The 21001-nt window shown below is 46.0% G+C and overlaps 2 protein-coding genes across 7 annotated transcripts; both read right to left on the reverse strand.

Moving 5' to 3' along the window:
- Positions 1–2870: 2870 nt before the first annotated feature.
- On the reverse strand, positions 2871–14771 carry LOC136484283 (disease resistance protein Pik-2-like). Of its 6 annotated transcripts, none has more exons than XR_010765856.1 (4): positions 13648–14771; positions 10923–12955; positions 10748–10808; positions 2871–2891 (listed from the first exon to the last, which is right to left on the reverse strand). XR_010765856.1 is itself a non-coding variant. In XM_066481529.1 (3 exons), exons 1-2 carry the CDS (start codon positions 14505–14507, stop codon positions 10930–10932), a joined length of 2886 nt encoding a protein of 961 aa, XP_066337626.1. In that variant the 5' UTR covers positions 14508–14771; the 3' UTR covers positions 10197–10808; positions 10923–10929. The 6 variants fall into 6 exon arrangements, 2 of the variants coding, with proteins under 2 accessions (XP_066337626.1, XP_066337627.1); XR_010765853.1 differs by lacking the exon at positions 2871–2891 and adding an exon at positions 9869–10131; XR_010765854.1 differs by lacking the exon at positions 2871–2891 and adding an exon at positions 9869–10178.
- A 4144-nt stretch (positions 14772–18915) lies between these two features.
- Positions 18916–20198, reverse strand: LOC136480949 (uncharacterized). Its single transcript, XM_066478366.1, has 3 exons — positions 19614–20198; positions 19142–19470; positions 18916–19069 (listed from the first exon to the last, which is right to left on the reverse strand). The coding sequence occupies exons 1-3, from the start codon at positions 20196–20198 to the stop codon at positions 18916–18918; spliced, it is 1068 nt and encodes a 355-aa protein (XP_066334463.1).
- Positions 20199–21001: the final 803 nt, after the last annotated feature.

Below are 21001 nucleotides of genomic sequence, written 5' to 3' on the forward strand. Positions count from 1 at the left end.
TTCGAGCCGTATCATCCTTATAATACGTTAGATTCTTGTACAAAAGAAAACAAAACCTATTGCTATCTATTCAGAAGTATTATTACTGAGAACTTTGTTGCAGGGCAATACACTCAAATGCTCCGTTGAAGAAATTGAGCGCATTCGGCCGAGAATTAGGGACGACTACATGCTTAGCTTCCTAGGTGTAAGATTCAAAATATTCTTTCAAACATATTATTAATACGGTAGATTCTTTCAGTTAACATAATTTTGTACAACAGAGGCTGTCACGTCGGCTACGTCGTGCGGCTGCTCGTTGTGGTTGCAAGACATACACGACGCAAGACATGTACATTCCTTTCGCAGGCAGAGGAGGCTTAGGTTCCTCTAGCCAAGCAGCTACAGGGGACGAGGACGAGGATGAGGAGGACGACGATGTGGACCAGAGGCACGAGGAGCTTGGCCCCTCTCAGCTCCATGATGCTCCCTCGACTCAGCCTACACAGCCTCCAGGCACTAGGCGACGCCGTCCACGTGACCCTTACACTCCAGGTTCGAGCGCTCTCGGTCATAAGGGTAAGGGTAAGATTAGGAGGCAGTGAGGGTTGTGGTAGATATTAGTATGCACTATTATGGATTTTGTATTTACTTTCCTATAACTATTTGGGACTGTATGGACATTGTGGACTATTTGGACTGTGTAGGACATGTTATGTTGATTGTGATGTTCGTTGTGGTTGCATTGTGCTCTTTGGATGGTTAAATGTTTGGATTATATAATGATGTCTCTGTTTGTAACTGTGGATGCTCCTGAAACAAGGGAAACTCTTGCGATTTTTTTCCATGAATCATTAATGATATTACACTGCTAAAAAGGTACAAATGTAGTACACAGATTAAATGTATCGTACAAACTTGGGTCGGGACTCCCGACTTGGGTCAGGACCTCCGACTGTCGGGAGTTCCGACACACGTCGGGACTTCCAACGTCCACTGTCAATGCACAGGCTAAGTGACTGGGCGTCAGAACTTCCGGCATGAGTCGTGACTTCCGACTGTCGGGAGTTCTAGCTTACGTCGGGACTTCCGACACCAACAATCACTAAAAAATATTCTACGTGCCCGTGGAGTGCTAGAGTGTCTCTCTTTTGACTTTATTTCTATGCTTGAGCACTTTATCTTCCTCAAATCAACTAAGTTTGTATCCCTCTTTATAGTACGGCGGATCCTAAACTCAAAAACAAAAATAAAACCTTTGGAGAGCGCATACTGAGTAATAGCTACGACATATCTCATTAAGATCATATTAATCCCTAATTTGGATGTCATCAATACACCAAAATCTACATAGGGGGCAAATGCACTTTCAAATCCTTAGTCTGAAACATACTGAGTAAGCAACTCATCATCCGAGTACTAGTCCTCTACCACAACCCTGTTGCTGTGGCTAGTCTCACCTGCATTGCTCTGACCTGCCTGTCGCCTGTAGTAAGCGGCCTCCGCTTCATCTACGGCCTCTGCGGCCTGAGTGAAGAACGCGTCGTCATCCTTCTCTGCCTGCAAGCCCGCCTCTACTAGAGCGATGAGCTCGCTCAGTCTGCCAGTGTCGTCCTTAGCCTCCTCCGCCTGCAAGCCCGCCTCTGCTAGAGCGATGAGCTCGCTCAGTCTACTAGTGTCGTCCTCAGCCTCCTCCGCCAGCAAGCCCGCCTCTGCTAGAGCGATGAGCTCACTCAGTCTGCCAGTGTCGTCCTCATCCTCGTCCCCCTCATCAGACAACACAATCGGTGATTAAACGGTGCGACCAGCTCGCGATCTGTGCTCATCTAACATCTTTTCCTCATACATTGCACGAGCCACCTCTGTGGCATGTTCCTCGCTGCATCCAATCCCTTCATGTATAAAATACAATCAGTTAGCAACGCGATTATATTACATTTAAAAGCAGGCAACGAAAAAAGGCTTTCAAGCACTCACTGGCACATAATGCAACAACATGCTCATTTAAGACTTGCATCTGTACTCTTGTCTCCTCCCTTGCCTCCTTCCTTGCCCTCTCCTACTCTAACGTCATCCGTCTCTCCAATCCCCATTTGTCAAGCCCAACATCGATCGGGTTACAAATACCGCGCTGTCTAGCAAACTCACGCATCTTTTCTTTGTGATGTTTAATGAATAGGTTGACCTAGTCAGGTCCATATCCCATCTTCCATGCAATTACTTGCCTCCCCTTCAGTTCATCCAAGAACTTAGCTTGACCATCATAATATTCCCACCAGCATTTCCTAGTGCTCTGTTCAAACGAAAAATTATATCATATATGTCTTAGCAAAAGAAACAAAATACGATTTCATGTTTACCACAAAAATAACCAACCTCATCATAGTCAATCATATGGCTGCAATAATGGCCTATTCTAAGCTCCGAAGGGACTAGGCCATAGTTGGATTTAACACCACATTCGCACATGACAGGAGGTGCTTTGTAAACTATCCTTTCTTTCTTCTTTTCCTTAACCTTTCGCGGTTCTTCCGGCCATTGGTTCTTAGGACCATACAACCACTCCTTAAAACAACACTTCGCTATTGAAAACACCTAAATAAGGTGACATTAGTACATGAACACATATAGCTCAACATTTCAACACATACACTTTGCACTTACTTCATGCTTGTTTGGACACACAAACTCTAATGTATTCTCAGGGTTTATCACAGCTCGATCTCCGCAATGGCACAGAGGAGGTTCCTCGAGTCGTCTAACTACGGCTAGGTGCTTCTCCTTAGCCGTCATTGGCGGAGGGTTAGGGGGGGTGGAACCCATCGCTTGAAGTGCTCACGTGGACGTCTCCCTCTAAACCAATCGTCGAAAAGGAGGTACCTAGGATCAAACTTGTCTGCACCATCGATCCACTGAAAGAAAAAGCACCCCTCATGGTCGTACACAACGTGATTCCAACAAAATATTAGTAGCATACTTTCACAAATAAAGAAAAAAGATAGTGGAAATAATTTCTTACATTAAAACGACTACATGTGTAGAAGCACCGCGCTGCTGTGTCCGGATGTTTCGATTGAAAAACGTGGGCCGAGAAACTACAGTCACAGTTAGGGACAGGGAGGTTAGGAGGGACGGGGGCATCTTTGCTAGACGCGTCGGGGTATAATTCTCGAGGACGACCCCATTTTCGCCAAAACTCCTCCCGATACATTTCTTGCATCTAACAAAACGGATGTAATTTAATAAACAAAAATCAAAACATCACAAATAAATGCCAATGAGAACCATAACTACAATACAACCAATTTCGTTCTAAGAACCGAAAGCAATTAACATTAAACCCTAAACCTAGGGTTTCCCATTTGATGCACAACAATTAACCCATAACATAACTACATGCGCTTTGGTTACCTAGGTTTGCTAGCTTTTCCACGCCTTGGCATCATCCTACGGTTGTATAATACAAATATTAAGGGATAGAATGAAACCCTAAGTAATGACGATTCGTAGGTTGAAAAATCTGACTAATATATACCGAATCGATGCGAAAAAACTAGGAGGGGAGCGAGGATACCTTGCTCTCAAAGATCTACGGATCAAATCAAAGTTTGCAAGGTCCAATATGCCGATTCGTGAGGTAGGGCGAGGTGGGGAGAGAAAAAAAACCCAAGAGGGAGGAGAAAGAAGAGGAAGAAGGCTCGGGCAGGAAGATTGGGGCCGGGGTTAAAACACAAGCTCGGCGCCAGTCACCCTGGTGCCAAGCTCGGTGCCAAGTTCTATGGCGCCGAGCTTGGCGCCAGGGTGACTGGCGCCGAGCTTCCTGCCATGTCACCGCCACGTTAGCTTCGAGCCTAAGAGCTCGGCGCCAGGAACGCTGGCACCGAGATGTGTCAGCTCAGTGCCAGCAACGATGGCGCGAGCTAAGGGTCTAGATTCTGAAATCTTTTCTCCAGGGGCATATTTATGAAAAAATTTCAAAAAAGGGCTAAAAAATAAAAAATTCAGGCAAGGAGGTCAAATATGCATGCTGGCGGCATGCAGAAAGTTGGATCCCGCCACGACGACGGGCAGAGCGCGCTATTGGCGGTCTTGCCGCCATGGCCCCATGAATTAGGGTGCATGCAGGAGTGGAACTGAAAGTGGATCGAGTCCAAGATAAGGATTAGATCCCGGAGGCTGCAGATGTGAGGAAGGACACCGGCGGCGAGGGAGAACGCCGACAGCGACCACAAACGCACGTCAGAGACAAGTCAGACAAAGGGAAGTTAGGATAGGATTCGGTCACCACTGTTCCATTACGTGTGAATAGATATGAATCTGAAATGACTACCCTAGCCTTTCTCTATTTTTCCTATTTAGTTGGTGGCCCACAAAATTTTAGTACCGATCCACAACTTAAGTTCCTTCTAATAGGTACCTCTCATCTATTAAGTTCCTGTTGAGAGCCAGAGAGCAGCCTTTAGCCTTTGGGTTAGCCCCTGCCAAAGTGCTAATAATGGCTTCAAATCCTAACTGAACAAACCAAAAACCGTTTTAAGAATGCACGGTACAACCGGCGCAATCGACACCATTACTCCACTAGTATACGCCCTGTTGGCTTGGCTGATAATCCATGACTGAAAGTACTGTTGGCTAATTTATTGTGAGAGAAAAATACCGTTCGTTGGCTGAAAGAGTACGGCTTATAAGCCAAGCGAACATGGCATATAGAAACCAAACCAAACCAAACCACCTCAAACTATCCATTTTTTTCTCACCCCGAAATAAACCAAGGTATTTTTCACTCCGTGAGTTCAGCCCATCAGTTGAAACCAATTCCCAAGCGACGGTAGAGAAGCATGCATGTGTGTCTTACCGTGCGCCCAAATCTCAATTACCCCTCCCCAAGTGCTACAGTCTGACTTGTAATAAGCCTCGAAGGCGGGTGATTTGAGTTTAGTATTCTAAATTTTGGAGATTAATAATTCATGTTTAGGAGAAAAATATTCTGAGTCCAGGACAACAATATATCAGTCCTGGAGAAAACTATCCAAGTTGTAGGGAACAAGATTCCTTTTACATGAAAATACTATTGTAGGTTTTGGAAAATGATATTCCAGTTTATAAGAGAATAATATGGCAATCTAGTAGAAATGAAAACAAATGAAAGAATCCATGAAATAAAATTTTGATTCAGCAAAATAACATCTTAGTTATGTGCACAATATTGATGTGAATGCTATTCCCGGTTAAAAAAATATAGTATATATTCTAGACAAGGAGTAAAAATATAAAATAGACGAATAAGGATTGGAAAAAAAAATAATGCAACACATCATTCATGCAGAGCCAGCCTACTCCGCCTGTGAATGGGGGCCGGCGACTTGACTTGGTGGCCGCACAGGGCACCACCACTACCGCGTCGTCCTCTCCACTGCAGGCTGCTCCATTATTGCGTTCTACTGAGAGCTAGGATGAGAGCCTGAGGCGCAGGGCTTGGTTGATGGCTTTGTCCTTTTGGTTTCCCCCTGCTGAAGTGCTACTAATAATGGCTTGAAATCCTAACTGAGCCAACCAAAAACTATCTCAAGCATGCACAGCACAAGTGACACAATGCACGCCATTACTCCACTAGTGCAGAAATTTAACCAAACAACCTCAAATTATACATTCAGAGCCCCAAATAAACCAACTATTTTTCTGTTTTGCATGTTAGTGTCAGCTCAACCCATCAGCTAAAACAGTCCAAATCCCAACTCAGGGTAGACAAGCAAGTGGCCTATGGTTCACCGAAATAAATCTCATATTCTCGTACCATTGTGTAACCACCCAAAAGCATCAATTATATCCTACCCGAAACCAAACCAAAACAAGCGTGCCTTCCAGTACACCCAAACGAATCCAACATATTACCTGCAACCTTTAGTATTAACTGAACCAAGTCAGGCCAAATTAGAAACCAATCCATTAGCCCCGTTCCAAACCAAACGAATCAGCATACCAAGCCTTCTCCAGGGAGCATTGTGTGTCTCTAAGCCTAGTGGAGTCCAGGCAGCAATGATGATCAGATATCAATAGTTCGTACTACTAGAAAAATAATTTTCGGACAACCTCTTTGATTAATATAACATAGGCACATGTATATGGGGACCGCCTAGTGGCCTCTAGGCAAACATTCGTCTCTCAGTTAATCGTCGATTTATAAAGGCGGTCGACTTAGGACGTTTGTCTCGATCTGTCATGAATCAGTTAACAGAGGCAGCCATCATAAGAAGTTTGTCTGTAACAATAGCCATTAACAAAGGCGGACATTCTAATAAGGGTGGATCTCTAAAAATCGACGTTAATAATTAACGCATGTGGGCATCTTAATAGTTACATCTAAATAGAGTTCATAACTTTTTCATATGACGTTGGATGACAACAAACTTTATATCAAAATTATAGCCCTCCACACGACCTACAACTATATACTATATAAGTTTTTTTATTTGGAACTATTTAGAGTCCCAAAATATTGTTAGTCAAAGGTTTTGAAATTTTATTTTAAAACTTTTCAAAAAACATTGGATGTGGACATGATCTATATCAAAGTCTGTCTCTACAATCTTGAACTTTGTAGTTGAAAAGTTTTTGAATTGAAGTTATTTAGAGGGCCAAATATTTGTTTTAAATTCATTGATATTGAAATCCAAAATTTATAATGTCCAAACGACCTTGAATAATCACATGGTTAGTACCAAAGTTGTAGTAGTCGACCCAATCAACAAGCTATTTGTTCAAAAGTTTTCTATTTGAAGTTATTCAGAGTCTTAAATATTTGTTTTAAATTGACATATTTCTATATTCAATTTTTTTTTGAAATTTTCAAACAATCTCGAATGGGGACTTATCTTATACCAAAGTTATAGTGCTTGATACGATTTAAAACTTTGTAGTTAAAATGTTTTTCAATTAAAATCATTTAGGGGAAGAAATATTCGAAACAAAGTTACGAAATGTTGATATAAAAAGATGGGATAGCTATCTATTTATACTCACAAATGACTGTAGGGCTGGCTCTAGGATTTGGAGGACCTGTTGGAATTGAGGGATCCCAGCGGGAAGGAATGAGGGGGCCCAGGAAAATGAATGGAAGGAACGAGATAAGGCAATGGTCCTCAACCGAGTGGCTTCACTCACTCCAACACAATTATTGAGACAATAGTTCCTTGGGTGGTGTGCCAACTGATCTATCTTTCTTGGGGCTCAAGTCCCCCGTTTAATGGGTACGGCTATACATGTTCACAAGTACACAAAAGCCCCTCGCCTGCTACAGATATTCTGGCATATTCCCCCTTTTACGGAGTACACCAACGCCGAGGGATTTAGCGACATTTACATACACAACAACCTTCTCTATTGGGCCCTTGTCGAGTTAAAACCCTAGGCTCATCAAGTAGTCTAGCCTGATTTATGGGCCTCCGCTACAAGGGCTTCCTTCTCTAGTAATTGGCGGACCTGTTGCCTATTGTATCTAGAAGAAATGAAGATGGGCTTAGCCTACTGGTTTCTCCCGAGGCTGCCTGGGATCCTCGGGATTTCAACACGAAGGCTCGCCCTGGAAGTCTCTACTGAAGACTCACCTAGCCTTCATCTGTCACTCCGTCGCTTTGGCTTGCACGGGTCCTTTGACGAAGGTCCGCCTTGCCTTCGCCGTTAGCTTGCCGCTCGGCTCACGTGGGTCCCCACTGAAGGTTCTCCTTGCCTTCGCCGCCGGCCTGTGGCTCGACTCACGCAGGTCCTCACCGAAGGACCATCTTGCCTTCGTCGATGCTCCTGCATTCACAACACCTGCATGGCGCTTGTTAGCCGTGGTTAGCGAACCCTTAGGCCGGAGGCTTCGCTCCCCAATAGATCCTTCTTCGAGGGTGAGGTTTGACATAGGTGAGCCTGATCCTCAAATCTTACGCTTGCCTTCGAGTTCGAGGGTTCTCTTACCACCTCCCTCTCCGGGCTCTCTTGTGTCAGACTTGCGCCGCGTTCACTTTTGAAGTGGTTGGTTTCCTTAGTGTTTTACTGTTGAAACAAATGGACAGGAGTTTGATCGTGACATGGTGGAAGTTGGACCTTTAGTTGGGGCACTGTTTAAAGTTATTTGGGTGGTAGATCGGAGGCACCCCCTGTCACATTCCCTGCGGTTAAAGATCCAGCTTTTTTGTTTCTGCCTTTGTTTTTAGAGATCCTTCATCGCATTTGTTGGAAGTGGCTACATTTTGTTGCTGTGGTCCTTGGTCTAGGCTTTCTAACGTGAAGGTTCAGGAGTGGAATTTATATTTCGAGCAATCCTTGATGGCGAGTGCCAGGGCTCAACATTTGGAAAAGCTTTGAGCGATGTTGAGGCCAGCCCTAAGGATCTAATCAAAGGCGGTAGCAAGACTGGCTAAGGCAAGGATGAATATGCGAAGGCTTTCGAGTTTGGTCCTTCGCTCACCTTTGAGGCGGATGTGAAGAAGTATGCTGAGCTTGGATGGTTTGCCGCAGGCCGGGCTACGGCTCCGAAGGGTGAGTCTGTGCCAACGTGACTTCTTTATTGTGGCCCTGCGCATGCCATGGGTAAGGTTTGTGAAGGATGTGCTGGAGGCCTTCTCTGTGCAACTGCATCAGTTGACTCCAAATGGGATTTTGGCTTTGGCAAAGTTCTATTGGGCAAGCCTCACCATCAATGTCGGATGCTGATATTGACTGCTTTTGCGCGCATTATGAGCTTCAGCGTCAGCTGAAGCGGATCACGGTCAAAGGCCGGACGAAGGAGGAGCAGTTTGCCATTTGTACCTTTTATGCCCAAGCGGACTTTCGAAGGGCCAGGAAAAGGTATTTGATTGCTTATGCTCAGCGTAATCGCTGGAGCAACGATTGGTACCACTACTGGTTCTATGTCAGGACTCCAAGATTTACCATTAAGGAACAGAATGGTGAAGATGCCTAGGGAGGCTTGCGAGATGGCCTTCGAGAATCCAGCAGACTGTCCACCATGACGGAGGTTCTTGACATTCTAAACGGCGACAAAGAGTTGGCAGCAGCCCAAAAAACAAATGCTCAATAGACTCGAGATCAAGAGACGAGACCCCAAATGAATGTACGTAGATGATGGGTTGCCTTTTGCTGACACCGGTTTGGACTTTGTGTATTTTTGCTTTCCACCACATATTTTCCCAGAAAGTACTATTTCCATCCAGTTTAAACTATATATGGGATATGCTCTGTGTTTCCAGTTCTGTAATTGAGGCTGAGCAAACCCTTTTTATTTAAGTTGTGACTTAGGAATAACCACTCTGACACCCGGAAAAACAGTACTTGTAAGTTTTCAGCTTGACTCCTTCTCCGGTCCACTTCAATTTCTCTTGTGTGTTATATAGAAGATCTGTAGATGATCAGCAGCATCCTACTTATTATATACTGAGTATATATCGCACATCTTCTTCTTTTTTAGCAATGAGTATATATCGCACATACCCATTGGCCTGCTGTTCTCGCCACGGGGGCCGACGTGGCCCATGGGCCAGCAATCACATTTGTTACTGAACTGTAATCCCACGGGATGAAGACCCATACCAACGGAACGGCTGTTATCCACCTCCGTGTCTCGTCTCCGCGGCTAATTAATCTGCGGCGCGGCTCTGGTAGGCTTAGGTGCTTAGCCATGGCCATGACGCAGCTAAAATTTTTGGATCGCGCCGTGTCTAGACTCTAGAGACCTTGTGTCTAAAAATTTTAGTCCACTCTATTTTCGCCTATGCGGTTGCACTATTTTTAACCACCGTGTCTAGAGGTTTAAGCCATATCGGAGAAATTACCATTTCTAAATAAAAATGATATGTTTTCGACCTCTACCGGGTCTGCCGGCTCCATGGCTGCATTCTCTGTTCTCTTGTTCCATGCCTGGATCCAGCATCCCAGCGGGCAAATGCGTCGTGTGGAAAAATGTTGCAGCAGGTTCTAATAGCAGCGGAGTACACTGAAACTTTGATACAGCATATTTATTCGAATAGAAAATAGATCGGGTGAACATAAGAGCCGGCACAGTCTGGCTCGAAGTCGAGTGAACTTGTGTCGATGGGCTGACGTGGACTCTGAAGCATTGAAGCCGACACCATTTGAGCTAATCTTCTGTACACCATTTGAGCTAATCTTCTGTACATATTACGGTCCAAGCAGAAACTTGGATCAGGAAAACTAATCTACGAGAGAAAGCAAGTTCGTCAATAATTCTACTTAATCTTCTGTACATATTACGCTTACAACCATAAATTATCCGATGACAAAAGTGCTTACTTCGTAGTAAATAATCATAGAAGGACGTGTCACAGACTCACAGGTGGTCAGTGGAAAACAGAGTATCCACTGGTGGCCAGAAACAGAGTTGGTGCAGGCATACCTACGTCCGCTGTATAACGGATTCAATGAAAAATCGGTATCTGCTTAAATACGTTTGGTAGTTTCATACATACATGTCGGCATAAAGTTATTTGCTTATTAGAACTCGCCCTTCCGAAACAAAAATGTAGTTCATACATCAACATAGATGTCGGCATGCATGTATTTGCTTATTGGAAATGCGACGGTCCATTCTATGTAGTAAGGACTCGGGAATCATAAAGTTATTTGTTTGACGGAAATTAGGTTAACCCAATTTCCAAATCCGTGAACTCCCAAAAACTCAGAAGCACTCGAATGGCTGACACGCATGAGCAGCAACAGTGACACCATCAGCTAGAATAGAACAGAACAGGGTGGAGAGAGTACTTACATACACTGTAGGCTTGCAGATTCAAATTCGTATCTCTTTAAGACACATTATCGTCTTCCAGCTGAAAATTCTCATAAAGCTAATAATTAATTAAGTAGAGACAAGCAAGTGTTGACAAGATAGAAACAAAAAATGAGATATTAATTTGATCGGAACTACAAAATTCTCGTCGTACCTGATTATTATCGTAATAAATGGAGACAGAACTGTAACGTGGGATGGTTGGGATGGACGTTGCATGCGTCTCTTAGTGCAACCAACACAGCATTGCTCTCCGCAACAGGCACGTCTTCATGGTCGATCCGCCCTTTCAGTTCCCGAAGGGAAGGCAGGTACTCCAAGCCAATATTCCCATAGTAGTCACTGTAGTTATCTTTTAGGGCCCGCAAATGGACATTAAAATAAAGCACTTGAAGATTTGGCATCACGCCAGATGGTACAACTTTTCTGGATTTGTTGCCTTTTCTAGAGGCAAAGGGCATAGCATCCTCTCCATTCCACATATGCAATGAAATGCTAGTGTCCCCCTCGTTGGCCTGCTCAAACTGCACCATTGCATTGGTAACGAAGTGCGTCAACTTTTGGAAGAAGCTGCGATCACCGGCGTTAATATTGCTTGCTGTTACCGTGGACTCTGTTGTCAGGTCGAGATAATAGAGCGCTGGTAACCTAGCAAGGAGTTTCAGATCCTGCTCATCCATAGTAATCACAAACAGCTGCAAGTGGGCCAGGATGGGAAGAGCTGATGGATTAATGCATGACGGCAATTTGGAAAATCTAATTGCATGCCATCCCAAATAATGGAGAGGTCGTGGGAGCACAAAGCCTGCTGCTTCCCACATGGCTGTATCCGCAAGCCAAGGTGAATCGTACACATCTATATGCTGGAGCTTTTGCATATTGCTTAGAGACTTCACAAAATCTCTCTGCATGCTCTGGTCCGCCCCATCATAAGTGGCAAATTCAAGCACCCTCAGTTCTCGCAGGCTGTCAAGCTCTTTCAAAAATTTCAACGCCTTGTCACTGCAACCTTTTATTATTCTTAGCTCCTCCAGGGAAACCAGCTTCCCAATCCCATCCGGTACCTTTTTGTCAGCACATAGCCGGACCAGCTCTGTTAGGTGCACAATGCTTGCTGGCAATGTTCCCTCCACATCGAGTGTTTGCAGTAACTTCAGATTCCCTAGTTGTATGGGGAGCTCAGGGGAACTACCGTTGAATCTTATCCTAAGGTACCTCAAGTGAAGTAAATCACCAAGATGCTCAAGGTGGCAACCTTTCTCAAAGCTACAGTGTACTATGTCCAGCACGCGCAAAAGTTTAAATCTCAAAAACTGGTCCTGACTATCAATAAAACACTTGAATGCGGTATATGACCTCACTTTTGGCATCCCAGTAACCATTGTGTCAGAATTAATGTGCTTCGCTATTCTGTTTTGGTTGGCTAACCGACGGACACTGCTTGGTGCAGGTGTTCCTTCAACATTATCACCTAATATAGCAATAAAGTTTTCATCAAATGAAAGCTTACGCATCAGATCAAGAACCATATCATGAACACGACAGCTTTCTACTCTGCCATTCCACCCATTCTCCACTGGCTGGATCAAGCTTCTATTAATGAGATCATTGAAGTATCTTTCTCCAAGCTCAAATAATCTTGTTCCCTGTTTCCCGTCAATAAATCCTTCAGCTATCCACTTCCATATCAAAGAATCCTTTTGGATCCTATAATCTTCTGGATATGTACTTAGATATAGTAAGCATGTCCTCAAATGTGGAGGCAGATCATAGTAGCTAAATGAAAGTATTGTCATAGTATCTTCAGCTTCCCTGTTATCTGTAGTATGAAAACCAATAGAGTTGTAGACCATTGACCATTCGCATTCTGGTTTACCAGCCAACAAACTAGCCATTGTGATGATTGCTAATGGTATACCAGCACATTTCTTTAGAATTTTCTCAGAAATGTCATCTGGATGGTTATCAGGGAACTTTTGGTCTGGTCTAGATAACCTTGTATAAAATAATTTCATGGAGTCATCATAGGAAAGTTGTTTCTGCTTGTAAACCTCACCAGATGCTTTGGCAACATCAACATTTCGAGTAGTTGTGATTACTTTACTTCCATGATTATTCTCAACAAGTGCTAGTTCGATTGCTTCCCAGGTGCGAACCTCCCATACATCATCAATAACAATAAAATACCTATCCACACCAAAGTGGAAGAACCATTGGTTAATAAAGTTTGGAGCTTCTGCAGAAGCAAAAAAATTGCTATGATTAAAGGAAGTCAGCATGACACATAAAACACAAGGTCGCGTTAGTAAAAATAAAACACATGACGGAAGTTGTGATGGTTAATGGTCACGGATAATTTCCTTTGCGGTTCTAGTATTTTCCTTTGCGTTTTTTTTAGCACCCAAGGTAATTCGGGATTCTAGTAGTGATATTTATACACACCAAGTGGCCTATTTGAAGAAAACTTCATATTTAAGGACACTTTATTACACAGAACTTACTCATCTATGGCCATGTTGCAAACATAGGCAACCCTAAAACGTTGTTGTTCCTATAATTTATAGTTTCAGAAGGAACACATTTTCAAAATCTAAGCTCGTAAAAATGTTTATGAATTTACTTAATTAAACTATGATGCTTAGAAGTGCTAAATGCATTGTCCTTTTTTATAGCTAGTGAAGTAGTCTAAAAGCTGCATACTTAAAAAAAGAGCACTCAGGGCATGGAGTGGAGAAAATCAATCTCAAGTAGTCTCGCATAAATGATGTGGAGATAGCATTTTTAGGATAACATAAGACATAGTGTAGCATCGACAAACTGAGGAGCAATATCTTAAAAGCACAGGCTAAATCCAATTTACAATTGGATGTCTGTGTTACCTCTTTTTCTTCAGGAATTCTCGGAGTTGGTGAATGAGGAGCTCGACGCCTCTCTCAGTGTTGTGAATGTCCTTATGGTTTTCACTGTCAAGATGAAAGAGAATATCCTTGAAAACTTTTACCAAGTCATGATCCCGACCGATTGAAACGAAAGCCCCGCAGTCGTACTGCGACTTAAGCTTGTCATACACCGCTCTGGCAAGAGTGGTTTTACCCAATCCTCCAACTCCCACAACTGAAACCATCTTCATCTTCTTATCAGAGGCATCATGATCCTGTTGGGATGTATTCAGCATAGACATGAGCTCGTCGCTTGACTTGTCGACGCCAATAAGTTGTGTCACTTCTTTGTACATAGCTTTAAGGCGGGGATCAATAGTTGACGTTGCTGCGATAGTTGACGTTGCTGCGAGTGGCTTGCACATAATCTCATCAAGTTTGTACTTCTGACGATTGTTGGCTACCTCCTCGAGACGCTTTGTTATGTCCTTGATCTTTGCTGCAATATCACGGCGAGCCTTGGCCTTGCTGAACAGCTCACCCAGCTTCGTCATGGCAAGTTTGAGGCTGCTGGAGTCGGAGTTGTTCTTTCCGCCGTCGACGCGAACGAGGAAGGTGTCGAGGACATCCTCCATGTCGTAGGATGCCTCCCTGACCTCGCGTGCCCACACCTTGACCTGATCATCTAGCCGGTCCCATGGCACATCTGAGACCTTGTGGAGGAAAGGGTAGATGCTGTCCAGCTCGCGGGAGAGCGACTCCACTTGCTTCCTCACACCCTTGTGGAGCTTGTACTCACCATGGAGCAGCTGAAGAAGCTTGGGGCCGAGGCTTCCCAGCGCCCCCGTCACCACACTCATGCTTCTTGATCTCTTGGTTGGTTCAGACCATTGCGTAGCGATTTCGTAGTGGTGGTGGCAAGGCTCTAGATGGAGTGAGGCATGCTTGCTGGTGGCTGGGCGTAGAGAGCTCACACCTTCGCCGATCCACTCTCTAGACCAACCTTTGCTCACACTACCGAGTTAAAACTCATTGGCATCTGAGAGGCTGAGACTGCAGGTGTCTTTAGAGATGGCACTGATGAGTGATGAGCACAACATATGCTGCTCCGCCGTGAGTGGGGGCCGACGACTTGACTTGCGGACCTCTGCCCCTGTCCTCTATTATTGCCTTCAGTTTAGATCAGAGTGCAGTGGCATGCTGGGTCATGACAAACTAGTATGTGCGTTTATACGCTTTTGTCATGCTGATCCATCGCAGGGGATCTCGTTCACACGCAAGCCAATTAAGTCAGATAGAAACACTGTGTAGGAGGAGACTTCACCATTAGACTGAATAAATTCAGTCCCGTGTGTAACGTCCCACCTCTCCGAGGCTAGGTCCGCTTACATCTGGTAGCTTTTCTAGGATATAAACTACCCTCACAGACCAACACCAGTCTTTTCTGCGTACTTTGTCCTCACTCATGCGCCCTGAATAAATTCAGTCCCGTGTGTAAAAGACTGCGCACTTTGTCCTCACTCATGCGCCCTGAATAAATTCAGTCCCGTGTGTAACGTCCCACCTCTCCGAGGCTAGACCCGCTTATATCTGGTAGCTTTCTTAGGACATAGACTGCCCTCACAGACCAACACCAGTCTTTTCTGCGCACTTTGTCCTCACTCATGCGCCCCCGGGAAGAACTTCCCGGTCGGTCACCCATCGCTCTAGGCCAAGCACGAGAAGTTGCAACTTGTTGGTACGAGTATCTTATTAATTCTATTAAGCCCTGAGCCGGGGTGTTACATCCTCACCCCCTTAAGAGATCGACGTCCTCGTCGATCAATCGCAAGCCAGGAACGTCCCCTCTTAGCCACGTCCGTGTGTCCAGTGCCAGCGCATGTGCCATGCTGTGTGACCACGCTGGATCCACACCAGCCATGCGCACCATGCCCGCGCAACTACGACACACGAGCCCGTGAAACCGCGAGAGTCGACTCTGATACCATTCTGTAACGTCCCACCTCTCCGAGGCTAGGCCCGCTTACATCTGGTAGCTTTCCTAGGATATAGACTGCCCCACAGACCAACACCAGTCTTTTCTGTGCACTTTGTCCTCACTCATGCGCCCCCGGGAAGAACTTCCCGGTCAGTCACCCATCGCTCTAGGCCAAGCACGCTTAACCTTGGAGTTCTTAAGAGGCTTAACCTTGGAGTTCTTAAGAGATAGACTTCCAGAAAAGAAGTTGCAACTTTTTGGTATAAGTATTCTATTAATCCTATTAAGTCCTGAGCCGGGATGTTACACCGTGAATGCTCATCACACATTCACACATCGAAGTTTCTATCATCGTCAGCTCTATGCCAACTTGTAACTTGTGTTCCGCACTTCCGCAGCATTTATGTACTTGAATGAGCAGCCACTGTGCGCTGTCAGTAACTTTTTTAGTATGCACTTTCTCCAGGTCTCATATTTTGATACGTGAAACAATTTCAAGTTTAACCAAATATATTAAAATACTATATTTTATACCAAATCAGCGTCATTAGCTTAACCATGTCACCCAATTCTCATCTGTAAACAGATTGCTCTAGCCTGGGTCGCACCCGCGCCTGGCTCATGGCCGACGGGACCGTGCCCGCGTCCCGCGCCAGCATGGAGTGGCCGCGGCCGGATCTGTGGCTCCAGGGACGTTGGCGGCCGACTAAGCCCGCGTGCGCCTGCAGCGGCCGGGTGGCCGCGCCCATGCCTGGGAAAGTTGCTGCTTCGTCCAGCTGTTGCTTCAATATTATCACCTAACAGAGCAATAAAGTTTTCTTCAAATGCAAGCTTACGCATCATATCAAGAACCATATCATGAATACGACAGCCTGATACTCTGCCATCCCATGCCTCCACTACCTGGATCAGCAAGCTTCTATTAATGAGATCATTGAAGTATCTATCAAATAATGTTTTTCCTTGATCTGGATTGATAAATCCTTCGGCTATCCATTTCCATATCAAAGAATCCTTTTTGATCTCGTAGTCTTATGGATATGTACTTAGATATAGTAAGCATGTGCTCAAATTTGGAGGGAGATCATAGTAGCTAAATGAGAGTATTGTCATAGTATCTTCAGCTTCCCTATTACCTTCAGTGTCCAAACCAATAGAGCTGTAGAGCATTGACCATTCACACTATGGTTTACCGGCCAACAAACTAGCCATTGTGATGATTGTTAATGGTATACCAGCACATTTCTTTAGAATTTTCTCATAAATTTCATGGAACTTTCGGTCTGCACCAGATAACCTTGTATAAAATAATTTCATGGAGTCATCATAGGAAAGTGGCTTTAGCTTGTAAACCTTACCAGATGCTTTGGCAACATCAAAATTATGAGTAGTTGTGATTACTTTACTTCCAAGATTATTCTCAACGAGAGTTAGTTCGATTCCTTCCCAAGTGCGTACCTCCCATACATCATCAAAAACAATAAAATACCTATCCACACCAAAGTGGAAGAACCATTGGTTAGTAAAGTTTGACCTTCTGCAGACGCAAGAAATTTGCTATGATTAAAGGAAGTCCGCATGACACATAAAACACATGATCGCGCTAGTAAAAATAAAATACATGACGGAATTTGCTTGATGGTTAATGTTCAAGGATTATTTCCTTTGTGGTTCTAATATTTTCCTTTGTATTTTTTGGCACTCAAGGTAATTCGGGATTCTAGTAGTGATATTTATGGAAACTACACACCAAAGGGCCTATTTGAAGAAAACTACATATGTAAGAAGTTAATTTATTATACAGAACATCTATAGGCATGTTGCAAACATAGGTGACACCCTAAAAATGTGCTTTTCCTAAGATTTATAGTTTCAGATATGAAACACGTTTTCAAAATCTAAGCTCAATTCATAATTGGAAATGTTTACAAATTTACTTAAACTATGATGTTTAGAAGTGCTAAATGCATTGCCCTTTTATAGTAGTCTAAAAGCAACATGCTTAAAAAATGAACTAGAAGCTGTTAGGTAGAGACTACTGGATAAATGCATTTCTTGTATGCATGGAGTGGAGAAAATCAATCTCAAGAAGTACTCTGGCATAAATGATGTGGAGATAACATTTTTAGTATAACCTACAACATAGTGTAGCATCGAGTAACTGTGAAGCAATATCTTAAAAGGCACTGGCTAATTACAATTTAGAATTGAGTGTCTGTGTTACCTCTTTTTCTTCAGGAATTCTCGAAGTCGGTGAATGAGGAGCTCGAGGCCTCTTCGAGTGTTGTGAATGTCCTTATGCTTTTCACCGTCAAGATGAAAGAGAATATCCATGAAAACTTTTACCAAGTCATAATACCGACCAATTGAAATGAAAGCCCCGCAGTCATACTGTGACTTAAGCGTCTCATACACCGCAGATCTGGGTGCGGTGGATTCATTGCACTGGTCTGGAGGTTGGTGGTGGCAAGGCGTCTAATTGGAGCCTGAGGTGAAGCGGGAGAGGCTCGTCGAGGTGCTAGGTGCTGCCCGAGCGAGCAGGAGCAAGCACGTCAACCAAATCTTCTGAGGAAAGACACATTTGGCTTGTGTCCATGCCAAGCCTTGCACGGCGTCTTGCCCTTTAGGGCCTTGGTGGGCGCACGGTTGACGATGAACACCACCATGGTCACCGCCTCACCCCACAATCTTGCCGGCATGCCCTTGGCCTTCATCAGGGATCGAGCCATGCCAACCATCATCTGGTTCCGCCGCTCTACCACGCCATTCTGTTGTGGCGAGTATGGCGCGGTATGGTGTCACACCACATCCTGATCCACGCAGTACGCAGGGAACTCTACCGAAGTGAATTCGCCGCCATGGTCATTCCTTAACACACGCAGCTTGCCTCCCAGCCAGGCATGAGACAACCACCTTGTCTCCGCGTGCGTCTTGAACTTCTTGATCGCTGTCGCCGCCTCATCCTTGCTCGTCAGGAGTTGTAGCCACATATAGCGACTGCAATCATCCATGAGCAGGAGAAAGTACCGTCGACCATCGTTTGTGGCTGGCGTGATTGGCCCACAGAGGTCACCATGGACCAGCTCAAGGGTCTCTGCCGTGCGGTAATTTGCCGTCTTCGAGAACGGTAGCCTTCTTTGCTTCCCAGCCAGACAGCTGTCACACAGCTCGCCTGCGTGCTCGATGTGAGGCAGCCCAGTCACCATATTCTCCAGCCGACCAAGAGCGTTGAAGCTGAGATGTCCGTACTGGGCATGCCACAGCCATGGCTCCTCCATGCACCGTGCAGCCTAGTAGATGGGCCACTCCACCTTGAGGTCGAGCAGGTATAGCCGGTTCTGAGACCTCTTCACCTTGGCAAGAAGCCGCTGCTCCTGGTCCCTGATCATGAGGACGCCATCCTTGATCAGTACCTCACTGCCGCTCTCATCCAGCTGGCCAATGCTGATGATGCATGGTCACAGCTACAAGATGTAATATACATCCGTTAGTGCACGGTGCTCGCTGTTCTGGCACCTAAAGATGATGGTGCTGCGCCCTCGGATCACCACCCTTGAGCCGTCATCGAACTTCATCATGCCGGTCACATCGTCGTCGAGCTCGGAGAAGGCTGCCTTGTAGCCCATCATGTGGTTGCTGGCGCCGGAGTCCAGGTACCACCGCTGCTCCTGCTCGCCGGCCACAGGTCTGAGGTGGACTTGGGCGCGTGGTTCGTCGAGGTTGACAGCTTTCAGAGCCTTTCCAGGCCCTTCCACCTCCATCACCTCTTCCTTCTCCTTGGCCTCAATGTCGTGCAGTGCACAGAACGTCGCCATCAGAAGAGTGGCCTCAACATCATCATCAGCCTACGCCAGATGAGCCTCAGTCTTCTTCTCCTGCTTGCGATTTGGGCACTCTTTTGTCCAATGGCTCGTCTTCCCGCAACGTCGATAGGCATTGGGGTCAACCTTCTTCTTCTTTTCCGAAGAAGCCTTGCCTCGGCGCTTGCCATCGCACCACCGCTGGAGGAGGCTTCCCCGGATTTCTTCCTCCAAGCAGCCCACTCCTCCTCTGTCAGCAGCAGCTTGCTGCTGTCCGTCGTCGCTGTGGCCTGCTCCATGCGCTCGTCCACTGCCCGCAGATGGGCAGTCACATCCTGAATGGTGAGGGTGGACAGGTCCAGCATCGTCTCTATGAAGAGAGCAATCTGGATGTGCTTCGCCGGCACAGAGTGGAGGTACTTGGAGAACGCCTCTTGTTCGTCGATGGTGACGCCATGGCTCCTCAGCGTGCTGATGTGCGTCTGCAGGCGGAGGGAGAAGTCCTCCACCGATTCACCATCCTTGAACTTGAGGTTGGCGTACTCCTGCTTCAGCAGCTGGGCCGTCGCCTTCTTTGCGCGGTTAGAACTGACGTGCATCGCCGCAATGGCCTTCCACGCCTCCTTAGAAGAGCTCTTCGCCCCCAACGGCTCCCTATACTCCGCTGGCACAACAGCGAGGATAGCCTTCAACGCTGATATGTCATCTTCTTCGTTGTCGGTGCCCTTGTCAATAGCATTCCAGAGCCATCGGGCTCTGAGCTTGACCTTCATGGTCACCGCCCACTCGCCTTAGCTGGTGCAAGTCAGCATCGGCCAACTGGTGCCACTGACTTCGCGCACTGTGCGCACAATGACCTCTTATCGTGGCTGGGCAGCCACAGCAGTGCCGCTACTGTCGCCCATCTCCAAACCGTCTGTCATCGCAAGCGGTTAGTCCGGCGACGGCGCTTGTACGACTCCGATACCACTTGCTGCTCCCTGGATCTTCGGTACTTGTGAGCCGACCACTCACCAGGGTTGTCGACCACACACTATGGCTAAAGGTAGAAGAAGGGAGGAAGAACAGAGTATGCACATACACAACACAAGCATCAGCGTTATCCGGAGCTCTGCAGGTGACATGGCAAACTGAACTCGCTCTCTTTACAGGATATTTTAGTAATTGAGGTTGCGCCCTTCTGAAAGTAGATGTAACACTGGCCATGAAGCACACGCGGTCAGGAAGGTGGCCCCACGTACTGGCGGAGCACGACACACCGGAGGGCACGGACGGTGGCTAGCGTGCCATGGCGGACTACGAGGCAGCAAGGCTTAGGACGCCGAGTGTGCGGCCTTTCTCAGGACCACTATCAAGTTCCCGTTCGAGCCGGAGAAGCTAGATGAACGGCTCCGCGGCACAGCCAAGCTGCTACCGCCATTGCCGGAGCCTGAGGTAAAGCGGGAGCAGCTCGACGAGGTGCTAGGTGCCGCCCGAGCGAGCAGGAGCAAGCACGTCAACCGCGCCTTCCTCTCAGGCCTCCTCGTGCTGTTCAGCACCGAGGAACCCTGCGAGCGTATATGTGGCGGTCAGGGAG

This window comes from Miscanthus floridulus, chromosome 9 (assembly GCF_019320115.1).
Source record: "Miscanthus floridulus cultivar M001 chromosome 9, ASM1932011v1, whole genome shotgun sequence".
In the NCBI taxonomy this organism is placed as follows: Eukaryota; Viridiplantae; Streptophyta; class Magnoliopsida; order Poales; family Poaceae; genus Miscanthus; species Miscanthus floridulus.

Excerpts from the sequence above, each read along its gene's own strand:
- LOC136484283 (XM_066481529.1), bottom strand. The coding sequence starts at position 14,507 with ATGAGTGTGGTGACGGGGGCGCTGGGAAGCCTCGGCCCCAAGCTTCTT. Across the intron at positions 12,956-13,647 it reads GAATTCCTGAAGAAAAAGAG|GTATTTTATTGTTATTGATG; the intron begins GTAACACAGACA and ends TGGTGTGGATAG.
- LOC136480949 (XM_066478366.1), bottom strand. The coding sequence starts at position 20,198 with ATGAAGGTCAAGCTCAGAGCCCGATGGCTCTGGAATGCTATTGACAAG. Across the intron at positions 19,471-19,613 it reads CCTCCAGCGGTGGTGCGATG|GCTGATGATGATGTTGAGGC; the intron begins GCAAGCGCCGAG and ends CATCTGGCGTAG. Across the intron at positions 19,070-19,141 it reads CGCAGCACCATCATCTTTAG|CATTGGCCAGCTGGATGAGA; the intron begins GTGCCAGAACAG and ends ATGCATCATCAG.